Source organism: Spodoptera frugiperda, chromosome 9 (assembly GCF_023101765.2).
Source record: "Spodoptera frugiperda isolate SF20-4 chromosome 9, AGI-APGP_CSIRO_Sfru_2.0, whole genome shotgun sequence".
Classification (NCBI taxonomy): domain Eukaryota; kingdom Metazoa; phylum Arthropoda; class Insecta; order Lepidoptera; family Noctuidae; genus Spodoptera; species Spodoptera frugiperda.
This window is the reverse complement of record NC_064220.1, coordinates 3,234,471-3,247,604: the sequence shown is the minus strand read 5'-3', so window position 1 is coordinate 3,247,604 and position 13,134 is coordinate 3,234,471. Positions and strand designations below refer to the sequence as shown.

Sequence of the window (13,134 nt, the reverse complement as noted above, 5' to 3'; positions counted from 1 at the left end):
TTTTCACAATTTATGTTGTAAGTCCCATTTAATAGGAGAGAGTCTATTGACATATACCGGACATATTAACAGACTCTGAGAAAAAAGCCCAGCTATTATCTGCCCGACCCGGGAATTCAACCCGAGACGCTTTGTCCGGCAGTCGCACTTACGACCACTCGGTCAATGCTTTCTTTTTTAATATTATGTCAAACTAATTATTATTGTTGGAGTATGTAAGTACTATGTATATTATTGTGTATGTGTATTAAAAATCAACATTTGAATCAACTTAATTATTTATTCATGAAGATTATGAAATAACCAATTAAATTAACATTATTAATGCTGTTAAAAGTTTACGTAAAGATAAAAAAATCTATATAAAGTTAAGATTAATTTAATTTTCCGTTCCTGTACTTGTATTATAAATATATTCGCGAAATGATGTGAGCTGGTACTCTACATGCTTAAGACTTAAAATGTAGCTCGGGAGCGTATTTAAAGATGCATGTAGTGACCTCATTTCCAAGTTGACATGGCGTCTCATGTTTGTGATTTACCTGGAACAGACAGTCTTTTACATAACATAGTTAATTTATTACATGGAAATGTAAATTTAGATTTAATTAACTATCGTGAGACATACAACGTGTAACAAAATACCCATATATATCAAGAAGCCCTGATGAATACAGGTTGAATAGAATCTCTAACCGAAGTTTCAGCTTAAAAACATTAAAAAAAAAAGTACCAAATACTTGGTATCGCATAGTTTTTGATTTCCAATCATACAAACGTGTCACAACGCTACAGGGATCAATCGCTAATATTACGAAACATTTCTTCTATCAATCTGATCGCCTAGTACCTGTCTACCTAATTTTGATTCGCGCGGCGAAGCAATTGGAAATATTCATAACTTCGTTCCATGAAAACAAGAGTTTAAAAACCCTTCCCGTATCGTTTGTTATGTTATCTAGAAACCGTGCTATTGATATCTATACCCCTTTTTGTTACACGTTGTATACAGAGGGATTCAGTAGGCTGTGCGACGTCACCACGTCTGTACACTTTGCTCATGATGAAAAAAGAGTCCCTCCGTGACTCGAAACTAGTAGAGCTTTTCTCCATTAATGTGCGTGAGTAAACCGTGATTTTTAATTAATTTAGTATATAAATCATTTTGAAATTATAGGGTTTGGGCTAATTACGTGTCTCGCACACATCATAGATAAGAATAATTATGTAAATTGTGCATCAGTGTTTTTTAATCTACGCGAAATCATTAATTTATTTCATAAATACGAGTAATAAAAATGTATTGAGAAATGAGTTAAAGTTTACCTTCACCCTTCCCTTTTATATAAAAACAGATGTATTTTTAACCTAACTTCCTACAACATTGTCTTAAATATTTGAACCACAAATATTTACCTCTTTGTCGCAGTTTTCTGACACTGTTTTCATGTGTTCCATTTTCTTTTTGTTTGCGAACACTAGAGGTGTTACGGCGGTCATGAAACCCATTTTCGAATATCTGTTGCTTTTCACAACACCGATCTGTGGAAGAAAAAAACTATAGTAAGCTGTGCTTGGTCGTATACACCTTAGCAGAACACGTTACGTATTATCTTAAGAAAAGAAAGCCAAACTAAAAACCTAATAGCCTAGAATTAATGTCATAGAGTGACATCACCCCTTGTAGATGGTTTAAACATGTTATAAAATAGTTTTTTATGTAAATAAAAATGAATCTAGTAACGCAGATACCTAATGTTAAAACTATAATTATGCTTGAATTTTTGTTCGCTGGGATGAAAAAGAAACATGTACTTTTATTGAAATTTTATTTGCTACTACTAGTGGACTGTAAGTTTTTTATGTATATAGACATCTGTCAATTTATGGTTAACAACAAAAAGGTAACATATTATGTTCAATTAAAACTATTTGGACACCTAAAGTTGGAAAATGCAATATAATAAATAGTAATTCTAGTAAGTTGTACTAAATATAGTTCATCTCTAACTTTAATACATTGTTTCGAGAATTACCCAATTACGTTTCAAGCCATTTCAGAGCCCTTTTTCATGAACTAGGTACCTTTCACAACTAAAACAAAATACGTGATTAACGTCTAAAAATATTATTTGACGTACAATTATATTTTCTCTTTCACACAATCCTTTACACTTTACCTTTTCTAGTAAGCATTTAACAATGCAAGCTGAAGTTTCTGGGTAGGGCGGTTCATCACGAAGGTGCTCCAGGTCTTTAGTTGTGGCGTTGACATGGTCCATACATGTGTGTGCAGTGGCGATGACTGTTCTCTTCACAATCTCGCCGAATTTGCTTTCTGCGTTCGATAAGGCAAAGACAATTATCGGTTTATAACATGGCTCGTAAGCATTTTTTTTATGGAATAGGTGGCAAACGAACAGACAAGTCGCCTGATGGTAAGCGATTAGCGCCCATGGACACCCGCAACACCAGAGGAGTCACGGGTGCGTTGCCGGCCTTTTAAAAAGTAGTATGCTCTTTTCTTGAAGGTTTGAGGGTCGTATCGGTTCGGAAATACCGCTGACGACAGCTCGACAATGTTTAGGTACTGTTTAGGTACCAACAAAAAATAAGAAGTTTCTAGATTATTATAATTAGGTAAAAAAGTATAAAACAAAATTTTCTTTCCGTAGTCCGATTTTCCGCTGAATTTAGCTTAAGTCTGTAAATGGACTTATGGCTTTATTGTAATTTTACGAGGGAATATAAGCCCGTTCGATTTTATCGGAATTAAGGAATATTTACCAAAGAATTGTGGAGTCGGAAAATGTATTGAGGTCGTTGAGTGTTGGAATTTCTGATACTGTTTATTATAACGCAAATCATTTTGTATGTTAGATTTATAACATTTTAGTCAATCAGATTTTGGTAGTTATTTAGTTTTCTTAGCTTACTCACGAAGTTGTTTGGAGACGATACTGGAGGCTCATATCCATGAGCACCGTGACATAAGAATCTAGTCGAGTTACTCGTCGAACAGTTACGTGAGTAAGCCGATAACATAATAATTAATTTAGTATATCTTACGAAAGTTATAATAAAATTACTATTTTTGTTTAACATATTTAAAAAGTACATTATCTGATTCTGTGGTAACTGCACTCCTGTTCTATTATTTATCTGTGCCTGGCCAAGCACACTAATCCACACCCTGTAATTGATATTTTTGTTTTGAGTTTTTTAACATACCTTTATCTTGTTGCGCAACTACATAATATACAGCACAGAGTGTATGAATCGTAATGTATTTATTAACAAACATTTTGAGCGGCATGCCCAAATAAAATAACTCGAAATAATGATGGAATAATACCACAAGGTTTAACCGCTGCGGTAACAGATAACATCTTTCCGGTTTTCGGATTTTACGTATCAATGGATTGAATGGTTTTATATACCGGGTGCTACTTTTTTCTTTTTTTATATTGCGAGAATCGTGGCTTGTGTCGATTTTGTACCGTTTTCTTTCATCGTTTCTGTTTAGATAATTTTAATAACTTAGTTTGGGTATCTATACCTTGCATAGTTTTTGCCATTATATTTTGCTGAAAATAATAACAAAATACGAGATATAATCACGTGATTTATGTAGTGAATATAGGTACTAAACTTTAGTATTTACACAACTATAAACATCAACTGAACTTTTATTTGTTGAGTATACACAAAACAAAACGAATTTCACACCTCCTAATTCGCTATACGATTTGATACCCCTACCATGGTGCCAAATTCCTAACCCCACATACATTTAATTGCGTGGGCATCACCCTAACTATAAATTAATCCCATCGTATATAATTACACTGGTTGATATTTGGCGCACATTGTGCTGTGCTGACTGTCAGCGGTCGCAATAATGATTGTACATAATTGTACATAATGTTTCCAGAATTATATGGACGGTAATTATTTTATGACAGTTCACGCTTACTGCACATGTTGGAATATTTGGTTTCGTTGTTTTTCTATTTATTTTTTATGATTGAATTTAATAATGATCATAAATGTAGTTTTGTGGAATTTCCTAATATCGCTTAGTATTTATCTATGTTTTAAAAAACGTAAGACCAGACCTGAAACAATAATCTCCGGAAGACACTAAGAGTTGTTCGGAGTCGGAATTGAACCAGAGACAAATTGTACGGCAGTCAGTTGCCCAGCCACCGCGCCAACTGTGCAGTCGATATCGATGTTTTATCTCATTATTCCGTTCTTCCTGTGTTCTTCTTATACAATCGTATTTCATATACAATAAATGGCTTAAAAATTTTATTCTAGTGATTCAATGCTTTCGATAAGCGAACTGTGTTTTCATACTATTGGTATCATTATTTTTCACATAAGTACTAAAGACATATTTTTTGCCAAACCTCTGGGCAAGTCCTGCGGTTTCCTCCGGTTTATATTGTATCTTTAACAAGTAAAAATGCTTCAGGTATCTCGTCGGGATCTAGGAATGCCAAAGCAATTACACAGTGCATTTTGCGTCATAATATGACGCCAAAATGTAGTATATTATACTACACGCCGATGGTTTAGCCAAGATCTATAGAAATGATTTTACCTTTGCATATATTGAATTCGGTATTTATTTAAACTTATTGCACACTCATGGTACAAAGGCGGACATAATGCCACAGATATTCTTTCTTGTCAACCTTTAAGTGTTGGCATTTATTTGTTTTCTAGTAAAAGCTGTTTCTATGGACGATGTTTATGTGAACAATGCTATCTTTGAACAGTGCTTTCTATGGAACAAGATATTTACGAACAATATTTTCTTCTAACAAAGTTGTTGGCGAAACGTGCTATCTACGAATAAAGATTTCTATGGCTAGTGTTTTCTGCATCGAGTGGTGTCGGGCAAGCGTAGTTCTCTATTGCGTTCCACACGTATTATCGTTTTTGAGATGAATGTCATCGCGTATGGGAAGCTGTTCCCTATGTTCCGATCGTGGAAATGTCAGATCATTGTCATTGAGTGTGATGCGATGTTGTTGATTATACTTACTTATTGAAAATAAGTGCATTGCATTTTGATAATATTATTCTGTGTAATTCTTGAAATACATATTACATACTAACGTAACCTCACGCCTGTCTCCCATGCGGATAGGCAGAGACGATGGAACGCCAGTTGCTACGAATCTTACATACCTCTTTCGCTTCATCAACAGTCATCAGTGTTTTCATACATGCTCTACGAATTCTTTTTCTTTTTTTTTCTCCTCTAATAGTAGCTCCTGATTTATTGTTGCGTTGCGGGATCCAAGACAGTCATTTATGTCCCTTGGACGCGCCGGACTTCTGTGTTCCGGTGTTTTTATGGCGGTATCTACTGTAGATTCTGGTTTCCAGGAGTTGCGGTTTTGGGAGATTGTGGCGGGGTTGTCCCATTTAAAAAAATACTCATCGGTTGGTGGTCTTCTTCTCCCATCTTCTTGTTCCAGCCTTCAGTATTTTAACTGATTCAAAATCCTCCATAACTTGATATTTTGTTTTTACAGGGGAACTTTTAATTCTTGAAATGTGCACAATAAATCGGGCCTATTGCGTTTGTAATAGCACCATGCATAGAAACAGCTAGGCGTTAAAAAAATGACGTTGCGCTCAAAAATTCATCAACGCGCCAAACTATTAAAATGATTTGTCGTCTCACGAACAACGCTTGCTGCCATCAGTAAATCATTTTCACCGTCAGGCACAGGTTTAACAGAGGCTTTGTTGCTACCATTAATTCAGTAAACAATGTAATATGGATCCGACCACTAACAAATTGGCAACAATTGGTCTATCCAATAGCGATATTCATCAAAGTCCGGTGCTAAGCGTGGTCGCCGTGAATGATGGCTGACGTAATGTGATGTTCGATGGCGGAACGTGAGACTGGATTGATGACGTGATATTTAATGATGATGTGTGGGATTATACTTGGAAAATGTTGGAACTTCCCAGTGAAACACACACCGTTTAAACTGTGAGAGTTTGTTTACTGCCCACTAGAATCCAACTGCTTACCAGGGCTCTGGTTACGAACAGGATATTATTGTAAATGTATATACAACAATATTATTATATATACTAAACTTTAATAATTCATTGTATATAGATTATTCAACATACATAAATCAAAGGTTTGTTCTAGTTTTGTAAATGCATAACTCACAAATGGCTGCACCGAATTGGATAATAATTATTTTCTGTGTTTAATATTGTTTACGATAAAGTTTGTGTAAAAGTAAAATTCGACGTTATCATGAACATCACAAAAAAGAGACAGCTACTGACCACATTATGCATGCGACACGAAAATAAAAACAAAAAAGCGAGCAATTTACGAAGAAAACATTACTGACCTAATTTCATATACGTGGCAAGTCAAAACTTTTGTTTTAAAGGGTCCAAAGTAAATAAAGTCCGTGTAAAAACTTAGTTCAGTAGAATTTGGGACTAATAATATGATTTTTTACCTTTCCTTTCACACCGTCCAGTAAAGTTTATATCCGTGAGAGTTTCCATATAGATTAAAAAGTTTTGGTATTGCGTAGTTAGTCCTAACGGTTAAAAGTATTGACGTTCATTGTGAAACAATTTGCTGTGTTAAGGCTCTATAAATGAATGAACTCGATGCCTATGAAAAGGATTGGCCACAAAAAGATCTACGAAGAGACGAAGACGTTGTTTCGAATCTGGGTATCATGTGTATGTGGACTTGTATGTTTGTAAACGCACCCACGACCCAGGAGAAAATTCTAGTGTGGGGTATGGAAAAAAAATGCTTATTTCTTCCCAAAAATATATAAAAATTAATATTAAAATCCTCGACTGTAATTAAAGGTTAACTGAAAAATCGTTCACCTTTCACTTTTCATGAAATATTAAAAGCCATTTTGAAACTTTTGGAGCTGAATTTTGCATTCGGAAATGTAAAATCGAATCGACAAAGAAAAATCGGGAATTAATAGCTGGGGCTTAATCAGTGCTGAGTATGTAGTATTTTTTATCTCGAAACAGGTTTAGAGTTTTAAATGAAAGACCTCTTTGATTTATTTAGTCCCAGTCTTTTATTGGAAACATTTTGGTGGGTGTGCAGAGGAATTGCACAATTTTATGTTTTTTCATTTTCCTCTTGAAAGTCATTTTTGTCCTTTCCATCATTGTTCCACTAATCCTTTTCTTCACTTGCATTGCACCATCATACTAAAGGCAAAAAAATTACTCTTAATTCGCATTGACCTTGAATTCCCCCTTTGAATTTCCTTAAAAGAAAGGTAAAAACATTATAAAGTGAAAATTCTTGTAAGAGTCTATGTTTGGAAATGTTTTTGGAAAAGTGAAATCACGGTACGAACAGGTCAACTCACTCCTTTCTGTCAACAAATCAAAATAATAATTGACATTTTATATTGAACGTTTTTGTAACATCAGAAAATACGGTTTGATATCCTACAATGTTTTACAGATGGAATAAGCTGTTCGTTATTTGGAACACATCTTTTGTCTCGGTTCCTAGTGGTGTGACCCTGCGTTTTGTCTTCCCAAACAATGCGACTACTTTTGTTTACATTCCGCTTTCACCCTCGCTATAAGAAACTGCAGTGTCTGTTTGCTTTTGTACAACGATTCCGAAGGGGTAAAGATGGAAGATTTTCCTTTTCTTTTTGTGTTTTCATTGCTTTGGTGTGACGGGAAATTGTTGTGAGGCTTTCAATTGTTGAAATTAGAGCAGATGTATTTTGTTTCGGAAATGGCTGAGCAAATGAAATCATTTGTTGCGTTCATGTGTAGGTGTGTATGTTGGTAGTCCATTATCAGATTAGTTAGAACATGAAAACATACGTGATGACTATTGGGTCAAGCATCAAGCATCAAGTCATTTGGTTTTACAGTTTAACACAAATGTGATTATTATAACAAAACTAACATAGCGCTGCTGTTATTTGTGGAAGATAAAACAACACCATACAAATATTGTGCGTCGGACTTATATTTATTCGAAATAAATTATTATGCTACTTTATTTACAACCTAAAAATACCTTAAAAGGAATAAAAACTAACTTAAAACTAAATTAAAGAAAAAAAAAAGTCTAAACTCGTTAGGCGTCGAATAACTCGTCCGCATCACTGTATTTTTGCGTCTGAGTTAACTAAAATTATCTTGTGAGGTCAGCACATTTATTTTCATGTGATGATTGCATTGTTGTATGAGATTGAAGGCTTATTGATATGTGTTATGGAATTTTGAACAGCAGATTATGCAAGCACTATACCTGCCTAAAATTTCAATGATTTTAATATCCATTGTCAAGACATATTATGTACAATCATATAAATTGCCAATCAGAAATATTGTTATAGTTTACAAAAAATGCAATCAGTAATGCTGTTACTGATACATTTTGATCCATAATAGATTAGTTGAAAAAGAAAAATCTATACTAATATTATAAAGCTGAAGAGTTTGTTTGTTTGTTTGTTTGAACGCGCTAATCTCCGGAACTACTGGTCCGATTTGAATAATTCTTTTTGTGTTGGATAGTCCATTTATCGAGGAAGGCTATAGGCTATAAAACATCGCGCTATAACTAATAGGAGCCGAGCAAAGCGGGTGAAACCGCGCGGAAATAGCTAGTATGTAATAAAAAATATTGTAATCTCTGTCATATCTGCAGAAAATAATACACGCTGCAACGTCACGCCTCTTATCCCCGAAGGGATACGCTGAGGTTGACGCACGTAATTCCACTATACAATGTACTTCCACTTTTCACCATTTGTGTTATAAGTCCCATGTAATAGGAGGTGAGCTTATTGCCATATACTGGGCACAATTCCAGACTCCGTGCTACTACTGAACATTTTTCGAAAAGCCGAAAAAAGCCCAAGTAATTACATAATACATGTCTACAGATATCTGTTAAAACTTTTGAGATATAATTTAACATTATGTACTGTTAAGTGCCAAGTCTTCCAGTTAGTTATAATACTGAATTGGTTTCATCGGGTTTGCTTATGTTCCCGTTTTTTCTGTCTTCAGAAATTGTTCACATTTGTCATACTTACTATTCTTTATGAGGGTCATTTTTATGCAATTTGGGCGCCCATATACCCTTACTTTCAGTATTGAATATAGGTACCCTATTATAGTGAATTCATCAAGACATCAATGAGGAAGTAGTAGCAGTAAAAAAAAAGTAGTAGCTTTTTTTTAAGGGGTGAAAATCATCCAATGACTTCCCCTGTCCTAGGCGAGAGGGAGTGTCAGACTCTTACTGACTAAAAACCACCCCGTTCCTACTCCTGCTTTTCGAGCCGGAGCCCTGGTAAACGCGCTAGGTAGTCCGCAGCTCTGGAAGTAGTAGTAGCTGGTGGTGCTATCTTTATCAATAGTCCATAGAATTTTTAAGTAGTTTCACTTCCTTCCGTGTACGCCGTGAATAACTGAATACCCAGTTCTCAAGAAGCCAGTCGATCCCTTAATTCCTTAAAGGTCCTTTTATCTCCATATTTGCCCAAACCTAATCCCAATTTACTAAGAAAACGTATAAAAGGTCTCTTAAGGCCAGTAATTAAAACGATCCATTTATTGGTATCCTAATGTTCCTTAATGACCTCATTTGGTCATAAATAAATTGGGAATAGATCTGTGGTCTGTCACAATGACGATAAAATACGTCTTTTTTAATTAATTTAGTTTCTTCTGCCAAACGGCGTGGACGATAACAGTACAAAAGTAGATTTTACAACGGCATTATTCAGCCACACCTTTCGTTCTTCTTTTAAGTCTTCTGCTACTTTTTTAAGTGTGGCATAGCCATGCTTGCGGCACGAATGAACGGGCTCGACCGGAGTGATACCACGACCTCACAGAAAACCGACGTGAAACAACGCACGCGTTATGTTTCCTTGCGTGATTGAGGTTACCGGAGGCCCAATTACCCCCCTTCCCGCCCCTGATGTTTCGGATGTCCACGGGCGGCGATTGCTTACCATCAGGTGAATCGAAACCGATTGTGATAACGACTTCCTAAGTTTATAAATAGACCTAAACCTAAATCCAAGCTATCAAACCACAGTTCTTGTTTTATATTAGTTTAGTATAGTTTAGTTTCCGAATCAATACAACAACAAAGTAAAAATGTACCAAAATGGAGGTGTTCTATAAACTGAAGGAAAACGCGTCACGTATTCCAATTTCCTGGGTAGAGACAGTGTCACGCGATGCGTTATTGTTGCCTTATTGCGATTTCACCTGAGTCTTTACTTGTTATTTGCTTGGCGATTGGTTGTACTGAAACCTGTAATTGGTAACGATTTTAATTTTTTTGTTATATTTAAGGTGTGTCCAAACTTGGCGTACAAAGTGCACGGCAGCTACGCGCGGCATTTGCGGGACATCCTATAAGAACTCAGAAGACTTTTCATATTCAATTTTATAGCTGCTTTTGGTTGTACGAAAGTTTTTGCTATTTCATCCCATAGATCTCTTCTCACATTATTATTGTGATATTCTTTACGTCTAGTATCCCATAATGGACTATGGGGGCCATAAATTTTAATAAGACGAATTGCTGTTTCATCATCCATTTTGTTTGATAAAATACGTTCGTCCACACACAACCACTGGCGAACGTACACTAACACCGTTCGCGGCGAACGTCGCGCGCGGCAGGTAGCTCGCAGCTGCCGCGCGGGGCATTCGTCCAATCATAGCGCGGCAAAGCCGCACGCGGGTAGCCGCGCTCGAATGCCGCTTTATTTTAGGACACACTTTTAGACTAGAGTTCACTATGCTAGCCATTTCAAGGAAAACTGTCTTCTGTAACAGGCTTTTGATCCTAACCAGCCAGCATTTTAGGTGAGAGACTTTTAAGAAATAATTGTCATGAGATATCTCATACAAACTTATAGGATCTTAATTTTTTTTTTTTTTATATTTGGCTACTCGATTTGCTGTATTTTCGTATATTTCTAAAAAAAATATTATTATTTTTAGAAAAAAAGGTGTAGCAATTTTTGTGTAAACAAATTAATATAGGAAAAAGACGCCTCATTACCTAAATAAAATATAAAATTTCTTAAAATTAGTGTGTGTATGTTTTGATACTAATAATTATGTAGGAGGATTTTCGTCTTATGTTTATTTTGTTCACTTAATATAATACACGTTTTTAAATATTTCACAAAAAAATAAAACACTTTTATTAATAGCATAAAATAACATTTCATCTGTCGCCCCAGTACAATTCAATGATACATTTTAACTGAAGGAAATCTACTTATTCCATCCTTTTTCAAACACCTCTTATGGAATTATGAAGTCCTAGCACCAACTGTTAGATTTTAAGCCATTTTGTACCTTTTTTAATAATAAACATTTTCTTCTATTCCTGATCCTTTGTCCTCGCACCATGCGAGTTTAATAGGTGTGATTCGTGGAATGGAAAATTAAATATTATTATTCTTTTAGCCACTCTAACGTCCATGGATAGCACGGTATCCAAAAAAAGGAGCGTCATACGTCCATGGATACTATAGTATCCAAAGCGACTAGTTCTGTTTAACTCCCTCTAGTTTAAAATACGGTCTTGTTTGGTGAGTTTTGACTGATTATCTATACAGCTGAATAAATTGTTCGACGAAAAAATAAGACATGGCGTTGTAATATGCTTTGACAAACAAAATATAAATTTTTAAAGTTAGTTGACTCGTTTTTGAAGTGTTTTTGTGAGTTCCAACAATTATGTCGTAAATACTACAGTTTTGTTTAATTTATCTTGCAAGTGTTATACATCAAAATAAACTAGAAGATTTGTGCTTTACGATGATGTATAAATATCACAGTTTTAGCTGATAAATCTAGTCTAATTTTAACTTCAAACGATTGTTTCGAAAAAAATGGCCGGTCGTATGGTGTTGGCCACTTTTAGTTTTGTTTATACATATTTTACATACTTTGCATTACAATAGTATATAAAATATCAAAATACATTTCGTAATAAGCAAAATAATACATTTTTCAAAGAGAAATATACTAAATTCATTGAAGATTGCATAATAATGTCAATGTGTTCCTCAGGTTTTTTGATGTGTAAAATTACGAGTAGTGTTTTCTTTCGATTTAATTACAATACTTAGAGTTAACCGAATATAATCATATATACATCAAAAGAAAGGGTAATGAGTCTAGTTTGTTGTAAAAATATTTTATTGATAAAATATGCAATAGTTGTGCCGTATATTCTAAAAAGGTAGAAATAATTCTGTTTTTTTTTCTGTGTTTCATGTTTAACCCGTTTTATTGTATTTTAAAGATTAACTAAAGATTTAAAAAAATCGTTAAGATTGTAGAGTATTTTTCTATCTTTTTTTGGTATTCTTTTCTTTATTCTAGGCATTACGGTTCAGTAGCTATATAGGTTTTTTGTTACGACGAACTTGCGAGTCGCGCGCGGTTTGGATGCCGTGCGCGGCTGGACGTTAGAGAGATAAACGGTCGCGCGGGCCGGACGTTAGAGTGGTTAGGCAGATCTCACCTATTGGTAGAATACTACAGGTGAGATTAGTTTAGGTGTCATTTAGCCTAGGTGCGCTTCGTGGAATATCTCGAATACCTCGAAATACCTTAAGTTGGTAAACGCACGCAAAATACAGGAAAATATTCTGTTGTGGGGTAAAAAAGAGTACCTGTATATGTTTATGTTTCATGTTCGAGCGAGGTGACGACAAATAAGTAAGTAAAATAGGAAAGTGCGAACGTGCGTCTACGCGCGTGTACGCACAGGTCGCTATTTCATTATAGATGGTCATACTTGCCCTCCAGGATTTTAGACAAACTTTCTTCTGCAGAAAACTTTCTTCTGTTTTCTTAAAGAAAAAAAAATACCGTTCGGTAGTAATTGTCACATTAAACTATTATTGGTGTCTTCAACTCTTTGAAGTTTTTATTAACTATTAAAAGTGTTTTCCCCTACATGATACCTACAATTACGAAAACCTTTTCTTAAAGGTGCTCTCGCACTTGTCCATTTTGGAATGAATGGTTATTTTAATTAACCAATTTATATTCTGTACATAAATATGTCAG

General features: G+C 34.9%; 2 protein-coding genes across 2 annotated transcripts in view; one reads left to right on the top strand and one right to left on the bottom strand.

Moving 5' to 3' along the window:
* Positions 1–13,134, top strand: part of LOC118271352 (leucine-rich repeat-containing protein 24) — a 93,944-nt gene that overhangs the window by 19,198 nt on the left and 61,612 nt on the right. The gene's annotated exons all lie outside the window — the stretch shown is intronic.
* Positions 364–3,362, bottom strand: LOC118271353 (uncharacterized). Its single transcript, XM_035587426.2, has 4 exons — positions 3,232–3,362; positions 2,181–2,338; positions 1,417–1,542; positions 364–542 (listed from the first exon to the last, which is right to left on the bottom strand). Exons 1-4 carry the CDS (start codon positions 3,314–3,316, stop codon positions 450–452), a joined length of 462 nt encoding a protein of 153 aa, XP_035443319.2. The 5' UTR covers positions 3,317–3,362; the 3' UTR covers positions 364–449.